The sequence below is a fragment of the Podarcis filfolensis genome, assembly GCF_964270895.1.
Source record: "Podarcis filfolensis genome assembly, chromosome: 8".
Taxonomy (NCBI): domain Eukaryota; kingdom Metazoa; phylum Chordata; class Lepidosauria; order Squamata; family Lacertidae; genus Podarcis; species Podarcis filfolensis.
In genome coordinates this window covers 5,490,693-5,512,960 of record NC_139611.1, presented here as the reverse complement: position 1 = coordinate 5,512,960, position 22,268 = coordinate 5,490,693, and the positions used below count along the sequence as shown (strand labels likewise).

The window sequence follows — 22,268 nt, the reverse complement described above, 5'->3', positions numbered from 1 at the left end:
CTCATGTTCACATCCTGTTGCTCTATCTTTGTCACCAAACTCCGAGTATAAATTGCAGTTTTAATTGATATTGTTTTTAACATTAATGACCATGTGATGATTTTAGCTTATGAATTTTATTAATGTTTTTATTTGTACATTGGGGTACTTTTATAGCTCTGTTTAGAGTACGTAATGTATTAATAATATAAATGTTTTAAGTCTTTTTTATCAATCCAGTATATTTTCTTTTAATTGTCAAATAATTCTGTGTACATTGCGGCAGCCTTTGGCTATGTGCAATAAAACTGACTGAGACTGAGACATCCTGTTTGCGGGCTGGCCACTGTGAGAACAGGATACTGGACCAGATGAACCACTGGCCTGACCCAGAAGGTTCTTATGTTCTTCAAATACAAACATTACAACCCTATACAGTACCTGCGTTTCAGATGTGTCATTTAACTCAGTGGGACTTCCAGGTAGGCATGCTTAAGATTCAGTGTTTTAAGGCAGAACCCAATGCAATTTTACATTGTGATATTCTTCACAGCTCATGAAAAGTATTGATGTCACTCCGTCTGAGTTGCACCAGGGCAGACTGGGAGCCCTGTGTCTAGTTCTGCAGAGCAGAAATTGAGATCTAAAATTGACGTGTCCAGAGGATGGCACATAGGAGACAGCCATAGGAAGTATAAGAGTTGTTGGGAATAGTCATACCTCGGGTTACAGATGCTTCAGGTTGCATTTTTTTGGGTTATGGACCCGCTGAAACCCAGAACGGGTTACTTCCGGGTTTCATGCATGCGCGGAAGCACTAAATTGTGCTTTGCGCAGAAGCGCCGAATCACAACCCGTGCGTGAATCCCGCACGGATCACGTTCGCAACCCAAGCATCCACTGTATTTAGCTTGGAAAAACTAAAGGGCTGTCACAAGTACAATGAACAATTTTTTTATTATTATTGGGGGGGGAAGAGACCTGGGCCAATGAATTCATTCAAATCCTTATGTTAGGAAAGCTTCCAGTTTTCTTCAAGTGAAACAAATTGCTTCAGGAGATGGAGGGCTCTCCTTTCCCAAGGTTTTTTAAGACGCTGGACAGCTACCAGAAAGTTCCCATATTCCCTGTAGTAGCCATGGTTGATGAACTTTGAGATCTTTCAACTTCAGGCCCGTGGTTAAGTTCACAAAGTCCACTTAACACCCACTGCACAGCAACACATCTAGCCCTCTGCTGTTGGCTATCCCACAGCTTTGAGTATAAGGTTGCGGTCCAATTAAAGCCAATTATTTTCAGCACCGTAAGTTAAACCTGAGGATTGTTGAATATAGTTGGTTTTATTTCAAGCAGTAGTTTTTGCTGCTGTCACCCACCCAGCAACATTATGGTGAAGGACAGATAAGAGATGTGGGCAGTGCTGGACTAGGAACTGTGAGACTTAGCTTCAAATCCCCACTCAGCACAAAACTCACTAGGTTGATCTTGGGCCAGTCGCTGCCACTCAGAGGGTTGTAAGAATAAAATGGAGAGGGGGGTGGGAAAGAGCCATGAACACCACCATGAGCTCTTCGAAGGAAGTGATAGAACGGTAATTTTTTAAAAAAGCATTAAGGGAATGTTTAAGGTACAGGTATCAATTAACAAGGCACATTCAAAAGTTCAGAAAGACAAGCAATAAGTTGTCTTGAAACCATTCTGGAGCATAGCTTACACATACATTTGGAATTTGTGGAAATGCCACTGGCAGGCTATAGCAAAGTGGCAGCATGCTGGAATTTTCTGGGTAAAATATTGCCATACTGTAGCTCTAGTTTGGCCTCCAGGACAAAGTAGGCTATGTTTCATCACTGTGGCGTTAACTTGCTTTCTAAACACGGAAAGGGGGACAAAATCAGTGATCCAGCTACCACAATTGGCCTTCAAACAATAGAACCATTAAAAAAACAAACAGGCACCCAACATTCATACACTGACCCCAAAACTTCTAAGTATGCAGGTAAGACTTCACCTGCTAGATAGGAATGGGCTGTCATCACTGCCTGCACTGGTGAAAACTGCTGTTTTGAGTAGCCACCTATCATCACACATTTCCCACAATGCCCTGGCATGTACAGCACAGCACCTCTGGACATGTAACAAATTAAAATGGCACTGCTTCCCAGGACCAGATCTTGGGTAACCCTCCCCCCTGCCCCACAACATGGAACCAGACACAGCTTTAAGCCTTCTTGTACTCCCTCCCTCTGTTCAAAGCCAGGCAGACACAAGTTAACAAACTGAATATTCTTTATTGACAAGTTTTCAGCTCCAAGGACTCCTGCTTCAAGACAAATAATTAAAATCCAATTTCTCTAATCATTATTACTTTTAGAAATTGAACAGCAGCCTCACTGTGAAGATTGCCACAGAACCTCCTTGTCTTTTTAAATACTGTACTCCCTTTCTGGAGTAAAGGGTTAGCTATAAAAACAAGGTATAAAAGATAGGGGGAGGGAGAGAGAGGAATTTTCAAAACAAGTGAAAAAAGTATTTACACAGAGATATCTACAATTGGACCTAAGTGCATATATGACAATTCCATGCACCAAGACGGAATGGTGAATACGCTTCCAGCAGAGGTTCTTCTTTCACAAAACCCTGATTCTTTCCATCAAATTCTTAAGATTCTTCTTGATCTTCAATCTTTGGAGCCAAATAATATTTCAAATGTCCCATGTCTGCTATCTTATATTCAACAACTGCAAGAGACCAATAAACAAAAGTTAGTTTGATTTAAATTGAAACCAAAGTTAAAACCAAATTAGTTTGCAGAGATAGCTTCCTAATGAAACTTACCTAGTGGGACACCTGCAGACATACTGAGGGTAACTGTAGAAGACAATGGTGTGGCTTTGGTGAAGAAGTTCAAGTACCTCAAAGCAAAAGTCAGCTGGACTGCCTCATTCATCTCTATTGTAACCTACAACAAATTAAATTTGAATTAAATATTCTATAGCGCACTGTTTTAGAAGTCCAACAAGCTTAACAACTGCATTAGAAACAGCTTTATCACAAGCAAGGTAGGCAAACTGTTCTGCAAGTTTATGGAGGGGAGAGAAGAGATAGTAAAGGACAATTAACATCATCTCTACAACCTGCAGTTAAAACTTCACCAACTTACAGATTCTTCCTCTTTATCCACATCACTGGTTTGTGACAGTTTTATATTTCCGCTTCCTAGCTCTCCAGTAGCAGAAAATTTAACACCATCTTTTGCACAAGAGATTACAACAGCATCTCCAATGTGGCTAAGATCTCTGCAGATGCGAGCAAATTCACCAGAAGGCATTTTCACCACACAGCTGTACTCTTGTTCCTGAAAGAGCAACACAGAGCCTTACTTTGAGCAGCATTTTCACAATGTTTGCAGGAGCAATTCAAACCAAAATATTCACTAAAACAAAACATAAATATAGTTTGGTTATTCATTAAGATTCAGACGAGCAATAAAAATGTGCCTTTTTTACAGCACAAGCTTATATTTAAGCTCAGTTAATTACAATAAATTTGAATCCAAAGTGCACTTACTGGAATTCCAAGCTGTTCTACGTCCAAGTCCATTAATTTCATTTCATAGTCAGACACCTTCTCCTGATCTAAGGGGAAAATGGGAGTATTAGTCAAGTATATAATTACGAAGTTAACTTAAGAGATCTCCTCAGCCTAAATAGTTTTACAGGAAGTGCTTACTGGCCAACCTTCCCCACAATATTTTAAAACCTTCCTTCCAGGGAGAGACATTATGATGTAAAACCCAATGACAAGACCACAAGGCTCCTTCTATAGTGTTACTAGCAGAATTCATGTCAATTTTGCTTCTGGTGCTTCTATAGTGGTGACAATTCTAACAAGTTTTGTGTGTGTGCACGCGTACATGCCGGGAATCTACTTTTTCAAGAAATTGTGATCGCTTCATCTGTGATCCTAAAGTAGCTTAGGTAGTTCATGTAGGCAAGTTTTATGGCAGTGGCAACTGATCTGCTCAGATAATCATCAAGTAGCCATCCTTGTTAGGAAGCTGAAGTTACATCTTATTGGCCAGCTCCAGAATTAGAAGTTTAAAACAAAACATATTTGCAGCAGCCACTTGCACAAGTTTCTGTGGATCATTCTGCATGCATGGACACTGGGACAGGGATGGCTGTGAAGAGCCTGCTTCATTTTCCTGTGGGGCACTTAGCAGCTTATTACATTGTCTCAGGAAGAAAGGAAGCAATTCTGCAAGTCAAATTTGTTAATGTCTCTCATCTCTCTCTCACTTTGCATGGCTGCAGACTGACAGAGACACACTATGCAAATGTTCAGAAGCAAAGAGAAACATCACAATTTCGCATTAGCCTGAGCAATAAGACAACTCAAGAGCCGTCTGATTTGGGCAAGTGCCCTAAATAAATAATACCTCCAGATCAAAACTTAGCTATTTTGCATCCGTTAAGTTTCAGTTACTTACTTGGTGTCTCAAACACCAAAACCAGTGTGTCTGCACTGTCTTCTGCTCTCAGGGTGATGATATCATCATTACCTGCGCACTTCAGTATTTTGGACATACTAGGAAAGAAAAAAAAGGACATATTCTTATCTTAAGAAAGCATCACCACTGGAAGCATATTAAGAACATACAAAGGGGAATGAAGGGAATGACTGCTCACGCCAAAACACAAGCAAGAGGCATCACACCACTATGAGATGGTTGTTTTCAGATTTGTGTGAATATCAGGCAAGGACGTCCCAGTCAAGAGTGTGTATATGTATACATTACTGTATATGTATCTGAATCAATAGCAAACGCCTTTTGTGCCGGATTTTTGTTTCATCCACATTGTAAAACAGGGAACACCAACAAGGCAGATGCAAACCTACTTGAATACAGTGGTACCTCGGGTTAAGTACTTAATTCGTTCCGGAGGTCCATTCTTAACCTGAAACTATTCTTAACCTGAAGCACCACTTTAGCTAATGGGGCCTCCTGCTGCCACCGCAGCACGATTTCTGTTCTCATCCTGAAGCAAAGTTCTTAACCTGAAGCACTATTTCTGGGTTAGCAGTCCGTAACCTGAAGTGTATGTAACCTGAGGTACCACTGTATTTGCCCGCTTAGGTGCTGCCAATGGGGGGGGTGCTACTCAGGGGCAGGAGAAAGAAAGTATGGCAAACGCGCCAGTCAAACTTCAAGGGGCCACGAGCCTCAATGCTGGCAGTGAAGAGGCCTGCCTCCTTCTGGAGAAGGTGGCCTCATTCGCGACCATTCAAGGACCACGAGGTCCCGCCAAATCCCTTTTCAAGGAGTAGCAGCCGGATACGCCCGCCTGTATTAACTAGAGGGGGAAACAAGCCACACCCCACGACAGGACGCACCAACCAATCAGGGAAAAGCAAAAAAAAAGCGCTCGAGAACGGAACCAGCCAATCCGCTCCGAGATTCCAGCGCGCGCCAAACGGCTCCCCCCTTTTAACAGAGGCAGACCCCTCCCCCTCCCGCGCGCTTTTCCCGCCAATGTCAAGAATGGCGGGACGCTTCTATTACACGTCACCCAAACGGCGACGACGCCGCCTGAGAGGATTTGGCGCGCGGGGCTGGAGCGCAGCGGCCTAAGCCTCCCTAACTCCTGTGTGAGGGAAACTCCCGCCTTTTTCGCCGCTGCCGCCATCCTCCTCAGGAAGGGAGGGAGGGCCGCCCCTCAGACAGGCGCGGCGCTTCTCTTCCCCGGCCGGGCTCGGCCGCCCCTCTTCACCTGGTGAGGTTGACCCCCATGGCGATGTTCCGGTCGCAGCGGTAGGTGTCGAAGCCCTCGGAGCGGAGCGTGAGCTGCACCAGGGAGACGTGCGAGGAGTCCATGCTCTGCAGGCTGATGCCGCCCGAGCCCAGGTCCCAGCAGGCCTCGGTGATGAGGTCCTTGAGGGCCTCCAGCACCTTCTTCAGGACGGAGCCCTGGATGAGCCGAGCCTCGAACATCTCGCCGGCGGCGGAAGAAGACGGAGAGGCAAAGAAGCGCGCGCGCCCTCCCAGCAAAAGCAGCGAGCGCGAAGGAAGGCGAACGCAGTTTGGCGCTGGCGGGTCCCGGACGGCCGCTTTTATACCTTCCCCGCCCACACGCGCTATGCTCCGCCCACCCGAGCTTGGCCCCGCCCTCTAGCGCGCCGCTCTTCCGCCGTAGGCCAATCCCGAGCATCCCTGCAAACGGAAGGCGGGCGCGAAAGGAGCTCCGGCGCGCACGCGCCGCCTGTGCAACGCCCCCAAGAGTTCTCCCGCGAACAAGTGCTTTTGAGCGGGAGATCCGCGGTGACGTCGTTAAGCGGAGGAGCCAATCGCATTTCACAGGAGGTGGTCCGTCCTCCCTTAATCGGCCAATTAGAGGGAGGAGGAGGAGAAGGAGGAGGTGGGAGCTCCAGTTTCCCTGCGCGCTTTGCCCAGGCTTGTCCGCGCTGCGGCGCAGGTTGCCTGGCCGGCAGAGGGGCGGGCGCTCGTGTTGAGTTGCTGCGATTTTATTCACATACTGGAAACCACTTTGAGGGGTTTAAAAACAAAAACAAACAAAAAATCAAGCAGTGTATAAATATTATGAAATAAATAAGATATATATTTATGCATAGAGAGGTGAAAGCCTGGGTGGGGGTGTAGGAAAAAGCTGGTTTCCCCCATCACATTAATTTATTTTTCACAACGATTTGTAAAGCCGACCTACAAAGAACCATTGATGAAACACTCTGGAATGGTCTCTGGACGAAGCTTTCCTTAAAGCCTGTATCAACCAGGATCCAGCAGCCCACTCTCAAAATTGTTTTGAGATTGCACTGGACTCTCGAGAGACTTTACCAAGCAATGGAGTCCATGCCCCCTTACTGCTGAAGAAAATGTGGGGAACGAGGCTCATTTCTGCATATGTAGTGGGAATGCAAGGTGGTTAACTAATTTTGCTTTTTTTAAATATCAAATACTACTCAGCAAAACATGCTTCCTGACCCCTCTTAGCTGTTCTCTCATTGGAGAGCGATGCCAATCCCTCCAATACACATAAAAACCTAGTTTTAATGTTACTAGCGGCCGCCAGATTAGTTATTGTCCATCATTGGCAGTCTCCTGGCTCTTTACCGTGCGATGCATGTTTCACCAGTCATCGCTTTGTCAGAACGCTTGACCAGGCACAGTCTATGTTAGGGGAGGCTGCTGCAGCCGAAGAGGCCGGTTGCAAGGCAGATGTGAGAAGGAGGGTGCACTGCTGGTGGCAGCCTTTGCAAAGGCAATCAGGCCAGCGCAGGCAGGCAGCGGAGAAGCACCCACATCCGGGTATCCGCGGCGGGGGGGGGGGGTTAGGGGAGGCTTAGGAAAGTGGCAGCAAGAGCATGCATTCAGAAGAGGAAGAGTCGCACCGTGCGCGGCAGCTTCCGAGTTAGCTTTGTGCGTCTTCTCCTGCAGCGTTCCATAGAATGTCCATAGACATTCAGGATTACAGCGCAGCTGAGGTTTAGTTATTACAGTGGTACCTCAGGTTACATACGCTTCAGGTTACAGACTCCGCTAACCCAGAAATAGTGCTTCAGGTTAAGAGCTTTGCTTCAGGATGAGAACAGAAATCGTGCTCCGGCGGCGTGGCGGCAGCAGGAGGCCCCATTAGCTAAAATGGTGCCTCAGGTTAAGAACAGTTTCAGGTTAAGAACGGACCTCCGGAACGAATTAAGTACTTAATCTGAGGTACCACTGTATTTTGTTGCATTTATACCCCACCTTTCCTCCCAGGAGCTCTGGAGAGCATACATAGTTCTTCCCATCTTATCCTCACAACAACCCTGTGAGGTAGGCTAGACTAAGAGACAGTAACTGGCGCAAGGTCACCCAGTGAGCTTTATGCCATGAGAATTCCAACCTTGGTTTCTCCCAGGTCACAGTCCAACAATCTAACCCAGGGGTGCACAACCTGTAGCCCTCCAGATGTTTCTGGACTATAACTCCCATCAGCCCCAGACAGCATAGCCAGTGATCAGGGATGATGGGAGGTGTAGTCCAGCAACGTCTGGGAGAATGTGATGCTAATGACCAATACCCAGGCTTGCGTGTTGAGTGGACTGTTTTATGGAAGTGAGTCATGGGCAACCGACACCCGCCAGAAGCGACACCTCAGTGCATGCTGTTTCAGGAAGGTTTTGGGCATCACATCTCTCAAACAAAGATATGCTCTCCCAAGCCCACATTGGCAGCATGCTTGCACTCTACAGGGAGCTGGCTTCAGGTACCAGGCCAGTTGGCAGACCAACTCTGCTTTACAGAGATGTCTCTCCTTCTGTAATCCTCATAGAACTCTAGCCCAATGGTTGCCACTAATTCGACTCTGAATTGATTTTAGAATGAATTGATTTTAGAATGCATTCCAATTAATTGATTGTGATTTTATGTACGCTAAACTGTTGTTAGCTGTTCTGAGCCTGGCTTCGGCTGGGGAGGGCGGGATATAAATAATTTATTATTATTATTATATCTGACGTGAAGGCTGATGACATCAACCCCACCATGTGGGAATCCCTTGCAGATGACCGCAGTGCCTGGAGATAGACGGGTCATGTGTCCACTCCACAGCAGGGACCAGTGAAGGAATGACTGTCGGGAGGAGACTGCAGAGAGCATCTGCAGCAGCACAGCCCGATGCCTTCATCTGCCCCAGCTGCAACCAAACATGTCTCTCCCATATCGAGTTACAGATAGGTAGCCGTGTTGGTCTGCCATAGTGAAAACAAAAATTTTTTTCCTTCCAGTAGCACCTTAAAGACCAACTAAGTTAGTTCTTGGTATGAGCTTTCGTGTGCATGCACACTTCTTCAGATACATATCTGAAGAAGTGTGCATGCACACGAAAGCTCATACCAAGAACTAACTTAGTTGGTCTTTAAGGTGCTACTGGAAGGAAAAAAATTTTTGTTCTCCCATATCGGTCTCTACAACCACAGCAGGCGCTGTAGCTTCCCAGCGGGTTGACTTCATTCCCAAAGGTGCACTCGTCTCTGGGAGACAGACGGGTGCCAACCGTTGTGGAAGGCAGAAACGAAATAGCGCCTGAAGAAACCAGGAAGTTGCACCTCCCTATAATGGAGTCGTCCCTCTACCCTTTTAGTTTTTTTCTTTAATTGAAAGATCTATGCGTAGAAGAGCGAACGGGAGCTTCCTATTGGCCCGGCCGCCTTGGCCCCGCCTCAATCCCCGGGCCCGGCCATCTCGCTGGGCGGCTCGCGCTGCGCTCGCTGCTGCTGCTGCTGCTGTTGCTGCTGCTTCACTGCGCGGTGCAAAGGGGAGCGGAAGGCGAGGGTGGAGGAGCCGCAAGGGGAGTGCAAGATGAGCGAGCTCCGGCAGAGGCTGGGCCGGGATGCCGACGGGCAGCAGCAGGACTCGGAGGGGAAGGTGAGCGGGCGGCGGCAGTGGGTGGGACGCGCTTCGGCATAGGATCCCGGCCGCACACGGCGAAGCTTGCACGAGTAGCCTCCGGGGGTGCAGCGCTGACGCGTGTCTCGTGGGGAGGGGAGAGCTGCCTCTTCGCGGAGGGGGGGCGCTGCTCCTGCGTCCTATTGTTGCAATGCTGAGGAGTTGTTTTCTAACGAGGAGGGCCGGGGGGGTCCTTCCTTCCTGCCCGCTTCTCCCCTCGGGAATGCTTATAAATGAGTTTAAAAATAACGTGCGTAGGATAACGGATGCTTTAGCCTTCATCGTGCGCTCAGCAGCTTCCGAGATCGGTGTCCCCGGGGGGCGGGGGAGGGCCGTGCGAACAGGCGTGCCTTCGGTTTGGCGGAGCTGCTGTGCAATGTGACAAACGCCAAGCCCCTTGGAAGCTGCTCCTCTCGCCAAACTTGTGTCAAGGCCTCGAGGAAAGCTTGATGATTGTATATATGTGTGTATGTATACTGTGTGTGTGTATATGTGCATGCAAAAGTGGTCTGAATTTTTCCATGTTTCCGCCACCCCAGGAGCTTCTCTGTTTACTGTTCATGAGGGCTAGAAACATGGAGAGCTCAAATGCACATTGTTCCATTTTGAGATGAAGTTTTCATGCCACATGCCATGAACCAATGCAACATATTGGGAAATTTAAATGTCTGAGCAGCGTGTGGTCATCTCTGTGTTTTGCTCAACATGTGCCGTGCTTTCAGTTCCCATTTCTAACCTGTTCATGGTTGAAATGGTTTTTGAGGGCAAGGTTTTTGAGGGCAAGGTGATATATAAACACAATATATGTATACACACACACACACACACACACACACACTCCAACCCACCCCACACACACACCCTGTGAAGTAGGTCAGGTTGAGAGGCTCAAGGTCACCCAGTGAGCTTCATGGCTGAGTGGGGATTTGAACCCATGGTCCCAGGGGCTAGTCCAGCACTCTTAAGCACTACTGGATGTTGTTTTTCCCCCCAATGCAAAATTACAACAAAAATTACAAACATTGAATCCAAAATAAAACTATACAAACAAGAAAGAAAAACAAAACACAAAAAGGAAAAAAAAAACAAGAACATGCACACATCTACAAACACTACTGGTTTTATATTGAGTCAGACTTCCAGCGCATTATCATCTACACCGCCAATTCTCAAACTCCACGGTTTCAGAAACGACTCACTGAACATTTTTTCCCTTCACTGCTGGCATCATGGCCTAAAAGTGCCATTTTAGGAGAGTCACTCTAGAGCTGGTTGCTAGGAAGAACCCCTTTTAAATGGTCGGCCTTGGCGGGGGGACATCACCAGTGCCATACTATGAAAATTATGGCCCCAAACTGGGAGATGGTTAGCGTATTTAGTAATCTGGTCTGGTGAAGATGGCTTTTATGTCAGTCGTCAGGAAAACACGTCAACTGTAGGGCCAAGTAGAGATGTTCCTGACAGACCCACAACTTTTTCGTGGCCTAAATGGAAACCCTGGGCCTGTTTAAGAAACCTGTTTAAGAACACCTCAGATTTCTAAAGATAGGTTACACCCCTCCACTAGGTCACAGCTTGACTTGTGGTGTAAGAAGTGAGTCCAAGGGCTAAAGGTCTGGTCTGAAAAGTTTGACTCCAAGGACTGGCCTTGCTCTTCTAGGTTTGAGAGGCTTGCCTGGAGATGCTCCAGTGTACAGTGGTACCTCGGTTTAAGAACAGTCCGGTTTAAGAATGATTTGGTTTACAAACTCCACAAAACCAGAAGTAGTGTCCCGGTTTACGAACTTTAGCTCGGTCTAAGAACAGAATCCGAACGGTGGAAGGACACTGGTGGCGGAAGGCCTCATTTGGGAAAACACGCCTCGGTTTAAGAACGGTTTTGGTTTAAGAACGGACTTCCGGAACAGATTAAGTTGGGACTCTTGCGTTTTTTACTACTGAGGCTGCATACCTTTAAAGCGTGTGTGTGCGCGCACACACACACTGCAGCCGCAAGGAATTCTGGGTACTGTAGTTTGCTAAGGGTTGCTGGGAACAGTAGCTCTGCTCACAATTCACCAAGGGAAAGAATGTGATGTAAAAGTTATTGTGTGATTTCAGCCTGAGCCAGAAGCCTCCCTTCCCTGCAGTTCTATGAAGAGTAATCTATACTGATTGCCGTGATTTACAGTGGTACCTCGGGTTACATATGCTTCAGGTTACATACACTTTATTACATACACTTTATTTACATACACTCAGGTTAAGAACTTTGCTTCAGGATGAGAACAGAAATCGTGCTCTGGCAGTGCGGCGGCAGCGGGAGGCCCCATTAGCTAAAGTGGTGCTTCAGGTTAAGGACAGTTTCAGGTTAAGAACAGACCTCCGGAATGAATTAAGTACTTAACCCGAGGTACCACTATATTCAGAGTAAACATGTGTAGGACTGGACATAATGTGTTGTATCCAGTGCTAGTCCTACTCAGAATAGACCTGTTGAAGCTAATGGATGTGACTGAGTTTATGTTCAGTGGTTTTGAGCTGCCTACTCCGAGTAGGACTAGCGTTGGATACAAGCCTGTGTCTTGATTCCTCCCCTGGCTGGGGATGCTCTTTGCTCAAGGCCGGTCTTACCTGCAGTGTTGCAAGTAACCCAACTGCACCAGTGCAGCCAAGAAGTGTGTGATCCCGAGGAAGCAAGGACGGGCGTAGGAAAAGCAGTGGTATTATTTATGACTATTTATTGCCTTTATATCCCTCCTTTTCCATCCAAGGTGCTCAAGGTGGCATATGTAGTTCTCCCCCCTGTCAGTTAATCACCACAACAACCCTGTGAGGTAGGTTGGGCTGAGAGGCAGTGACTGGCCCAAGGTCACCCAGGGAGCTTCATGGCTCAGTGGGGATTTGAACCCAGGTCTCCCAGATCCTAGCCTGATACTCTAACCACCGCACCATACTGCCATTCAGCATCTAATTAACAATGCCATTATTGGGAGACACACACATGCACCATTTAACCCACAAAAGGGGGTGTGCTGGGACCTCAAAAGCGCCACACAGCTTGCAGGAAGGCCTTGGGTAGCTCATTCACCACCTTCTGGCTTTTTCTCTCACCTAGTGCTGTTCAGGTGAACAAGAATCCTGGCGCCTTGCGCCTCTGGGAATGAAAGGGAGACCGTGTGAAATGTTGGTTAACAATGAATTTCTGCAAACATTTTCAGGTCTGAGGTGCCTCATCTTTCCCAAACTCAGCTGTGAATCTTATAAGAGCGAGCAGAAGCTGAACATCAACTTGCTTATCTTTAAGAAAAGTGTTTCTGGTGCAATTTAAGGTCTGGTTTGGTGGAAGAGACTCTGCTGCTGCTGCTCTGGTACAGTGTGGTGTCCAGAACACAGATGTATGCTGGTGTCTGCCCAGAGCAGTGAGGCCACAGCTAGAGCAACCACAGAATTCAACCAGGGCTGGTTTGAGGGCAAGCTGTCTCTTTGCACTGGGCTCTCCTCTGTTCAGGGGAGCGAGCTCAGTGCCTGGTGATCTGAGAGGTGCTGCTTTTGGAATGCAACTCTGCGTCTCCTCCCTGCCGGCCTGATCGAAGGCTGAGCAACAGTTGGAAGTTATATTCCAGCCTTCATGCAGCGCAGAGTTAAGATATAGAAGTCTCCCTAATGGGAGGCAGTGATGGCCACCAACCCAAGATGGTTTTAAAAGAGGATTGCACAAATTCATGAGGAGAGGGCTATTGATGACTACTAACCGTGATCAAATCCCCGCGACGGGGTGAGCTCCCGTTCCTCGGTCCCTGCTCCTGCCAACCTAGCAGTTCCAAAGCACGTCAAAGTGCAAGTAGATAAATAGGTACCACTCCAGCGTGAAGGTAAACGGCGTTTCCGTGTGCTGCTCTGGTTCGCCAGAAGCGGCTTAGTCATGCTGGCCACATGACCCGGAAGCAGTACGCCGGCTCCCTTGGCTAGTAAAGCGAGATGAGCGCTTCAATCCCAGAGTCGTCCGCGACTGGGCCTAATGGTCAGGGGTCCCTTTACCTTTAACCATGATCGCTATGGTCTTTCTCCACAGTCAGAGACAGCAGTTGCTGGAGACCACAGGAGGGAAGAGTTGCTCTTGTGTTTAGAACCTGTTTTTGGGTTTCCCATTGAGGCATCTGATTGGCCACTGTGAGAATAGGATGCTGGCCTGGACTGGTCATTGTCCTGATCCAACTTCCTTGGCATATCAGTGGATACAGAAAGGATCCATTGAAAGTGGAAAATCTGAAATCTGTGGTAGCTCAGGACAGAATAGCATCAGAGGGGACGATTTAGAGTAGTTCAAAAACAAGCTAAGCAAACACATGGCTTATGCATTGTTAGTCTTAAGTTATTTTTGGGGAAGCTATGCCCTATAAAGCCCAGCTTTTTCTAACAGGAGGTCAGATGCTACATTACTCAAAGTTCACAGCAGTCCATCTTGAATAAAATCAACTGCCGGCAAGCTAAATATTTTCCCTTCTCTCTCTCTCTTTAAAAAAGCATAGCAGTTTGTCCACAAACATACTGCAGGTTACTAAAGCCCAAGTAGGTGGAGGATCTGCACCAGAGATCCTTCCAGTTAAGTCAGGCTCAGCAGCAGTAAATTTTTGCCAAAGCATTATAACTTAAATCATAGGGCATCAGTAAAGCGGTTGTTTTAATTCCATCAGTTGGGAAACTGCTTTTTAATAAGAATAAAAAGCAGACCTCTGGGTTGTATCCAAATGAATTATACTCAGAGCAGACCCACTGAATTTAGCTGTGTCTGTTAACTTAAATGAGCTTACTCCGAGTAGGACTTGCATTGACCGCCCCCCTTTTAGTCTCTCTCCCCCTTTCCTTTAAAGAATAGCAATGATGAGCTCAAGTCAGCAAACGTTGAGTCATCATTTAACTTTGCACAAGCTGCCAAGTGCCAAAGCTGGTCTTAGCAATGCCGTCACGAGAAGATGTCACAGTAATATTGTTAATTGCCAGACTGTGTGATTTTATAAGCTGCATATGCGCACCTAAACTGGGAAACAAAACCCCTCTGCGCTTGCTAGAACTTATGCCCAAGTAAATATGTGTAGGACAGAGGCATAAAGGGATTTGAATATCATTTTCTGCAATTCTTGGCATGTCTTGGAGCCAGAGATCGTGAAGTAGCCAGCCCCACGTGACCCACAGGCTCAGGCCCACAACTTCACAGGCAATTCACTGGCTCCAACTGGGGCAGGGGGAGGACTAACATAAGACTGGTCTTAAAAGACCTACATTGGCTCCTAGTATGTTGCCGAGCACAATTCAAAGTGTTGGTGCTGACCTTTAAAGCCCTAAATGGCCTCGGTCCAGTATCCCTGAAGGAGCATCTCCACCCCCATCGTTCTGCCTAGACGCTGAGGTCCAGCGCCGAGGGCCTTCTGGCGGTTCACTCATTGTGAGAAGCCAAGTTACAGGGAACCAGGCAGAGGGCCTTCTCGGTGGTGGCACCTGCCCTGTGGAACGCCCTCCCACCAGATGTCAAAGAGAACAACAACTACCAGACTTTTAGAAGACATCTGAAGGCAGCCCTCTTTAGGGAAGCTTTTAATGTTTGATGCATTACTGTATTTTAATATTTTGTTGGAAGCCGTCCAGAGTGGCAGGGGAAGCCCAGCCAGATGGGCGGGGTATAAATAAATTATTATTGTTATTATTATTGTTATTATTATTATTATTATTACTAATCATCCTCTCTTGGAATCCACCTGCCTTGAGGGACAACAGAGTCTTGGGCACGTTTCTTGCTAGGGTTTAACAAATCTTGTTTTGCTCTAAGATTGGCTTACTCGGGTTCTGCCATTCTAATCTGCTTTGCGGCCAACTAAAATTAGCCAGGTTTAAACTGAAATAAGGATGACAACTTGCGAAAAGAAGTGTCCATGCGGTGAGCTTTTGTGCCTCTGTTTATGGGCTGGTGTGCACAGGATGTTTGGGGTCGGATGGGACACTTCAGAGGCGATATATGGAGTGCTCTGCGGCTGTTCATATTTGCTCCAAAAGGGTTCAAACCAGCACAGTGCCTTAAGGATTGTGCAAATTGCCCTCTCAAGACCACAGGCTTTATGAGGCATTATGAGCAGGGCTTGGGGGCGAAAGTGTGGGTTCCACCAAGCCCTGCTGAGGCTTTGAGATGCCCCACTGACTACTTCCTTCCAAGGAGCCTGTACTCCGGCTGGTGTGAGTGCCAAGAAGGGCAGCTCCAGTAATTGCAGGAGCTTATCTTCTTGGGTACAGATTAGAATAGCTTGTCCTGTTCTTCCTGAAAGACGCACTCTGCGAAGGCAGCCGAGAGCAGAATCAGCCCAGGTAGCTACAGATTGGCCATTAGTCTAGGCTGCAAATCCTAAGATTTTGGAATATGCGAGATGGTTGGCTTCAAGGCCCGGAAGACTGTTTCTTGCACCAAAGATCTCTTGAGCTTGCACTTCCTCCCTGTGGGGCATCAGAAAACATTTCCATCCATTGGTGGAGTGCTTGCAGCCCATTAACATCTCCCCCTTTGGAAATTTGTTGGCTCTGCTTCACGCTGGTGTCTCCTTGTCCTTGCAAGTAAAGGCAAACAGGACAGTGCATTCACACACCAGACAGGCTTTGGAGTCTCCCCATGGCACAGAATAGATTTCTCCAGGGGAACAGCAGCTCAGCAAACTTGGGCTTCAAGGACCCTGAGGCAGGAGACCCTTTGGGGGTGGGAGCGATTCCTCTTGCTCCCTTTACAACTCTGTGCACGGAATCACTGGTGGGGTGGATCTCTGTAGTAACAGCACCCTCCACATTCAAGGCATGTCTTCTGGCCACAAGCCCCCCTCCCTCCTTGCCAAACCCTGACAGGGAGCTTAGAAGAGGAGGGAAGGAAGAGACAAGGTTAATGAGGGCTGCAAACACAGTTACTTGTCTGGAGACTTATTTTAATCTGAGGATGCAGGGACAGGCTCTTAGTGGGCTTTTAAATCTTCATACTTCTTTGCAAGGTTGCTGTAAACCGCTTTGCTCTTTAGACATGTTCTATGTATGTAATTACAAGGGATGCGGGTGGCGCTCTGGGTTAAACCACAGAGCCTAGGGCTTCCTGATCGGAAGGTCGGCAGTTCGAATCCCCGCAATGGGGTGAGCTCCCATTGCTCGGTCCCTGCTCCTGCCCACCTAGTAGTTCGAAAGCACGTCAGAGTGCAAGTAGATAAATAGGTACCGCTCTCGCGGGAAGGTAAACGGCGTTTCCATACACTGCTCTGGTTCGTCATGCTGGCCACATGACCCGGAAGCTGTACGCCGGCTCCCTCGGCCAGTAAAGTGAAATGAGCACTGCAACCCTGGAGTTGGCCACAACTGGACCTAATGGTCAGGGGTTCCTTTACCTTTACCTTTACCTTTATGTATGTAATCACCATGTTAGCTGCTGATAAAAGGCCTTGTAAGCTGGTTGTTTCTCCTGATCTTTTCTCTCTTTGCAGCAGTCTGCATCTGCCCTTCTAGCTCAGACTTTCTGTTTAGCTTCTGCAGTCAGAATTGGTAAGGAACACTGTTTCCTTTTAAGGGCTTGTGCTTTTGCTCCTGATGTTGTGTTTGTGAAAATAAAGCCAGGAGCTCGAGTCTTCCTTCCACTGTCCTTATAGGCTACAAATGTCGTGAGTTTCTGCACACAATGAAAGGATGCGCGTCAGGCGTGGTGCAGCAAAAATGGAAATGATTATCTGTCTCTGTATGTCGCCCCCCCCCCACCTCCACTTGTTAGACAAGGGGGCAGGCGGTAGTCAGAAAGCAGATGTGTCCAGCCTGGGCATCCATGCAGCACTTGGCTTTTCCGTGGTCCTGGCTTGTTTGAAGCTTTCCAGAAAGGCTCTCTCTATTGGGGAAGGCTGCTTTAGATGGTGGTGATTTATTTATTTTTTGCTATATTTATCACCTGCTTGTCGTTGACTATTTTCAGTGGCAAAGTAATAAGAATAAACAGAAATCAACAATATATTTAAAAAAACATGGAATAATATAAGGCAGTCTGATAAACAAGGAATTAACCATTCTGTCGTAAGGCAAACGTACGTGGTGGCGATGTGCCTGTGTGGCAGTTCAAAGCTTCCAACGTGTCCAGAATTGAGTAACAGCTTTCAAAGGTCTACAGGATTGGCTTTTGAGTCGCTATACCCGTGCCTCTGATGAGATAAGCAAGTCACCGGGTTATCTTTTTTTCTTTTTTCTTTGAGCTGATGGGAACTGCCTTCCAAAAGGTTTGGTTGACCCGGGCACCCAGGATGGCAAAGCCTGGCCTGTGGACGTCTCTGAGCTGTTAAAAGGAGTGTGAGAGCTTGCAGTGCAATAAAAACAAGCTGCTGGGATAATAATAATAATAATAATAATAATAATAATAATAATAATAATAATTTTTTATTTATACTCCACCCTCCCCAGCCAAGACCTGGCTCAGGGCTGCTAACAACCAATAATAAAAACAAGTTGATTAAAATACAATTTAAAAGATTAAGATACAACATTAAAATATTAGGATGCAGCCTCTTCACAGGAGGAGAAAGGAAAAAGAAAGAGGGGGAGGGAATCAAACTGATTCTAAGCCCAAAGGCTAGGTGGAACAACTCTGTCTTACAGGCCCTGCGGAAAGAGATCAGATCCTGCAGGGCCCTGGTCTCATGAGGCAGGGCGTTCCACCAGACTGGAGCCAGAGTTGAAAAGGCCCTGGCTCTGGTTGAGGCTAATCTGACTTCCTTAGGGCCTGGGACCTCTAGGGTGTTGCTATATATGGACCTTAAGGTCCTCCAGGGCGCATTTCAGGAGAGGCAAATCTTCAGTATATTCTTCCTTAGTATAGCAATGAAAGCAGCCTCAGTATATCCATCTTGAAGCTGCTAGACTCAAGGTGCCCAGCATGATACTCTCCATACTCCTGCCCCGTCCTCCCTGACCACTGGCCATGCTGGATGGGAACTGCAGTGTCTGGAGAGCACCACACTCGCTCTCCCAGTTGTAAATGGTCCCATAAATATCCCCACCAGTGGCAAGTGTCGATCCTGGCCCTGCCAGGCCCCCAGCTCCCGGTGGAGTACAGGGTCAGGTTTAAGGTGCCGGTTTCGACCTTTAAAGCCCTATGCGGCCTAGGACCCACGTACCTACAGGACCGCCACTCCTGGTATGCCCTGCAGAGGACCTTAAAGTCCACAAATGACAACATTTTGGAGGTCACAAGGTGGTTAGATTGGTCTCAGCTAGGGCCAGGGCCTTTTCAGTACTGGCCCCGACTTGGTAGAACGCTCTGTCACAAGAGACTAGGGCCCTGCAGGACTTGACATCTTTCCGCAGGGCCTGCAAGACAGAGCTGTTCCGCCTGGCCTTTGGTTTGGACTCAGTCTGACCCTTATGTTTTCCCTCCCCTTATGGTTTTGACTTTTAAACTGAGGTTGCATTTTAAATTGCATTTTAACCTGTATTTTAAATTGCTGTTTTTTTTTCTTTTTATGTTTTTACTGAAATTTTATTGGTGTTAGCCGCCCTGAGCCCGGCTCTGGCCGGGGAGGGCGGAGTATAAATAATAATAATAATAATAATAATAATAATAATAATAATAATTATTATTATTATTATTATTATTATTATTATTATCCTTATCCTGCTGGGCTTTTTGCTGTTGAGGCAAGGTGCACCTCAACAAAGTAGCCTTTACAGAGGTGTTGAATCACATGTTCCTAATGCTTTGCACTGGCATTGTTTTTCAAAAGCATGGCAGGCAGGAGAAAAGAGGGGTCCATTCTTTACGAGGTGCTGAGTTCATGCAGCTCCCCTGGAATTTTGCTGAAGACTGCAGAAGCAATTGAGCTTTCAAGCTCTCTTTTTTAGCGATTGTGAAATGGCTAGAGGCAATGGTTTTAGGGTAGCTGTGGTTTCCTAGTTCAACGCTACCGCTTGAGACTGCACTGGAGTGTGAGGCTGCCTTGCATGACTTAAATGTTGCTCCATAGCTCAGTAAATAAAGCAATCCCTTGCACACGAAGAGCTAGCTTTTCAGGGCCCTTGGCTAGCCTGTTCCCTGATGTGTTCCTTTTCTGCAAGCAGGGAGTGCTTCTTGTGTTGTGCAACAATCCTTGCTGTGAGTCCTGATGAGGCACAGCCCAGGTGGGCTGCCTTGGGGAGAACTTGGCTTGTGTCACCTGCTGCTCTGATTAGGTCTACAGGGGATGCTCAGCTCTGTTCACCAACCTCACCATGGCAAGTGCTTTCTACCAGCTTTTCCTGGTTTGGCAACTATGGCCGTTCCTGGACAAGGATAGCCTGATCATTGCGGTCCATGTGTTGATAACTTCGAGGATGGATTGCTGCAGTGTGCTCCAAGTGGGGCTGCCCTTGGTTCTTGTTTGAAAGCTCCAGGTGGTGCAGAATGTGGTGGCCAGGTTGCTGATCGGAGCTTCTGGCTGAGAACATGTGGCACTCTTGTTGAAGCATCTGCACTGGCTGCTCATTTTCTGTTGAGCCAGGTTCATGGTCCTTGCATTAATTTACAAAGCCCTGAACAACTCGAGTCCACCTGAGGGCACCTGAGGAATCTCCCGAGCCCTCATATCACAGCTCAATCACTGAGATCATCTGCAGGAGCATCGTTTGTTGTTCCCAGAGTTGGTGAGGCTCCTTTCACAGCAAGAGAAGGGAGCCTTAAGCCAGTGTTACCGTCCCTGTCCTGTGGAACACTCTGCAACTAGAGATTCAGCAGGCGCCTTTTCTGCCAACTTCTAAGTGCCTGCTGCAAATCTTCCTATTTAATCAGGCCTATGCGTGCTCTGGTTCATGGGGTTATAAAGAGTCGGACATGACTAAACATGCTGGCAATCCAAGAGCGAATCTTTCCACAGGGGTTAATTGATGCCTGTTTTAAACTTTTTATGGGTTTTATTGTACGGTTTTGTTTTATTGTTGTAAACCACATTGATGTAGGTTTTATGACATGGTGATAAAAAAATATTTTTTTAAAAAATAAATAATACATAAATGATCTGGCCGGTGTGATGAGTACTGTCCTGCCTTTTTCTCTTTGGCTTTGCTGCCATTTAGAGGCTCCTCCTGTAGCAAACATCTGTATCCACCTCCGAACTTGGGCTGTAGGTTTGCCTTAAGGGTAAAGGGACCCCTGACCATTAGGTCCAGTCGTGACTGACTCTGGGGTTGCGGCACTCATCTCGCTTTACTGGCCGAGGGAACCAGCATACAGCTTCCGGGTCATGTGGCCAGCATGACTAAGCCGCTTCTGGCGAACCAGAGCAGCGCATGAAAACACCATTTACCTTCCCGCCAGAGTGGTACTCATTTATCTACTTGCACTTTGATGTGCTTTCGAACTGCTAGGTTGGCAGGAGCAGGGACCGAGCAACGGGAGCTCACCCTGTCACAGGGATTCGAACCGCCGACCTTCTGATCAGCAAGTCCTAGGCTCTGTAGTTTAACCCACAGCACCACCCATGTCCCTTTAGCTTTGCCTTACTGGCAGCAATGGCCACCAATTTGGTGTTAGGAGATAGTTCCGTTCCACCTTAAAAGGGTACAGGCATGACTATTGTGTGTCACATGCCTGTTTACTTTCAGCACAGATCTGCTGGGAACTTCCGTTTGTATATAGCTTTTGCGTTGCTGCTGTTTTGCTGGAGACGAAGGGAAGCAGACATGTTTTCCTCTGTTCCTGAACTATGCTGAATAAAATGCTGTACATTATGCTTACACATTTCTCTGTCTGCCTCTTCTGCTGTGAGAAGATTTACACACTCTACTGACAGAGCGTGCACGAGTCTCTAAACGTATCTGAGGCTCGTGTCGCTGATTGATGTTTTCCAAGGGAGACTGGTGATCATCTGGCTGCCGGCTAGTGGCTGGAGCCAGCTGTGGGCCTGCCTGAAGCCCCCGTCTCCCTGGCAGTATCCCAACACTTGGATGGCTTTACTAGAGGATTGGCCCAATTCAAGGAGGAGGAGCAGGCTATCGATGGCTACTAGCCACAATAGCGATGCTCTGCCTTCATGGTCAGAGGCAGCAATGCTTCTGAATACCAGCTGCTGGAAACCGCAGGAGGGAAGAGTTGCTCTTGTGTTTGGTACCTGCTTGCTGGCTTCATATAAGAGGCATCTGTTGGCCACAGTGAGAACAGAATGCTGGACTAGATGGGCCATTGGCCTGATCCAGCCGCCGCCTCTTAAGTTCTTATGCAGTCCTGCATCATCTGGAGGGCCAAAGATTAGCCACCCCTGGTCTAAAGGTAAAGGGAACCCTGACCATTAGGTCCAGTCCTGATCGACTCTGGGGTTGCGCGCTCATCTCGCTCTATAGGCCGAGGGAGCCGGCGTTTGTCCGCAGACAGCTTCCGGGTCATGTGGCCAGCATAACTAAGCCGCTTCACGTGAACCAGAGCAGCGCACGGAAATGCTGTTTACCTTCCCGCCGGAGTGGTACCTATTTATCTACTTGCACTGGCCTGCTTTCGAACTGCTAGGTTGGTAAGAGCAGGGACCGAGCAATGGGAGCTCACCCCGTCGCGGGGATTTGAACCGCTGACCTTCTGATCTGCAAGCCCTAGGCTCTGTGGTTTAACCCACAGCGCCACCTGCGTCCCTCCACCCCTGGTCTACTAGCATAGTAATAATTCTCAGGTAAGCTCTGCTCAGCTCTGAACTCACTTCGAAATTTTGGATTTCATGAGGGTTACTGTGGTGAATCAGGCTTGAGTCACCTGTTTGTAGTTTCTCGTGGAACGTTGGAATCTAGAAACAGCGCTGTTCCAGACCATTGGTCTATCCATCTCTGCAAATTCTCTCCATCTTTCCCTCCC

At 47.5% G+C, this 22,268-nt stretch overlaps 2 protein-coding genes across 3 annotated transcripts in view; one reads left to right on the top strand and one right to left on the bottom strand.

Annotated features, from left to right (window-relative positions):
• Window positions 1-2,250: 2,250 nt before the first annotated feature.
• On the bottom strand, window positions 2,251-6,129 carry PCNA (proliferating cell nuclear antigen). Its single transcript, XM_083629681.1, has 6 exons — window positions 5,754-6,129; window positions 4,472-4,569; window positions 3,550-3,617; window positions 3,143-3,337; window positions 2,818-2,941; window positions 2,251-2,720 (listed from the first exon to the last, which is right to left on the bottom strand). Exons 1-6 carry the CDS (start codon window positions 5,972-5,974, stop codon window positions 2,641-2,643), a joined length of 786 nt encoding a protein of 261 aa, XP_083485807.1. The 5' UTR covers window positions 5,975-6,129; the 3' UTR covers window positions 2,251-2,640.
• A 3,069-nt stretch (window positions 6,130-9,198) lies between these two features.
• CDS2 (CDP-diacylglycerol synthase 2) overlaps window positions 9,199-22,268 on the top strand; it is a 46,483-nt gene continuing 33,413 nt past the window's right edge. For both annotated transcript variants that reach the window (XR_014551816.1, XM_083629541.1), the window contains exon 1: window positions 9,199-9,406. Coding sequence is in view for 1 of the 2 variants with exons in the window: in XM_083629541.1 (XP_083485667.1) it covers window positions 9,341-9,406 (66 nt within the window). In the remaining variant the exon portion in view is untranslated. The remainder of the gene's footprint in view (window positions 9,407-22,268) is intronic.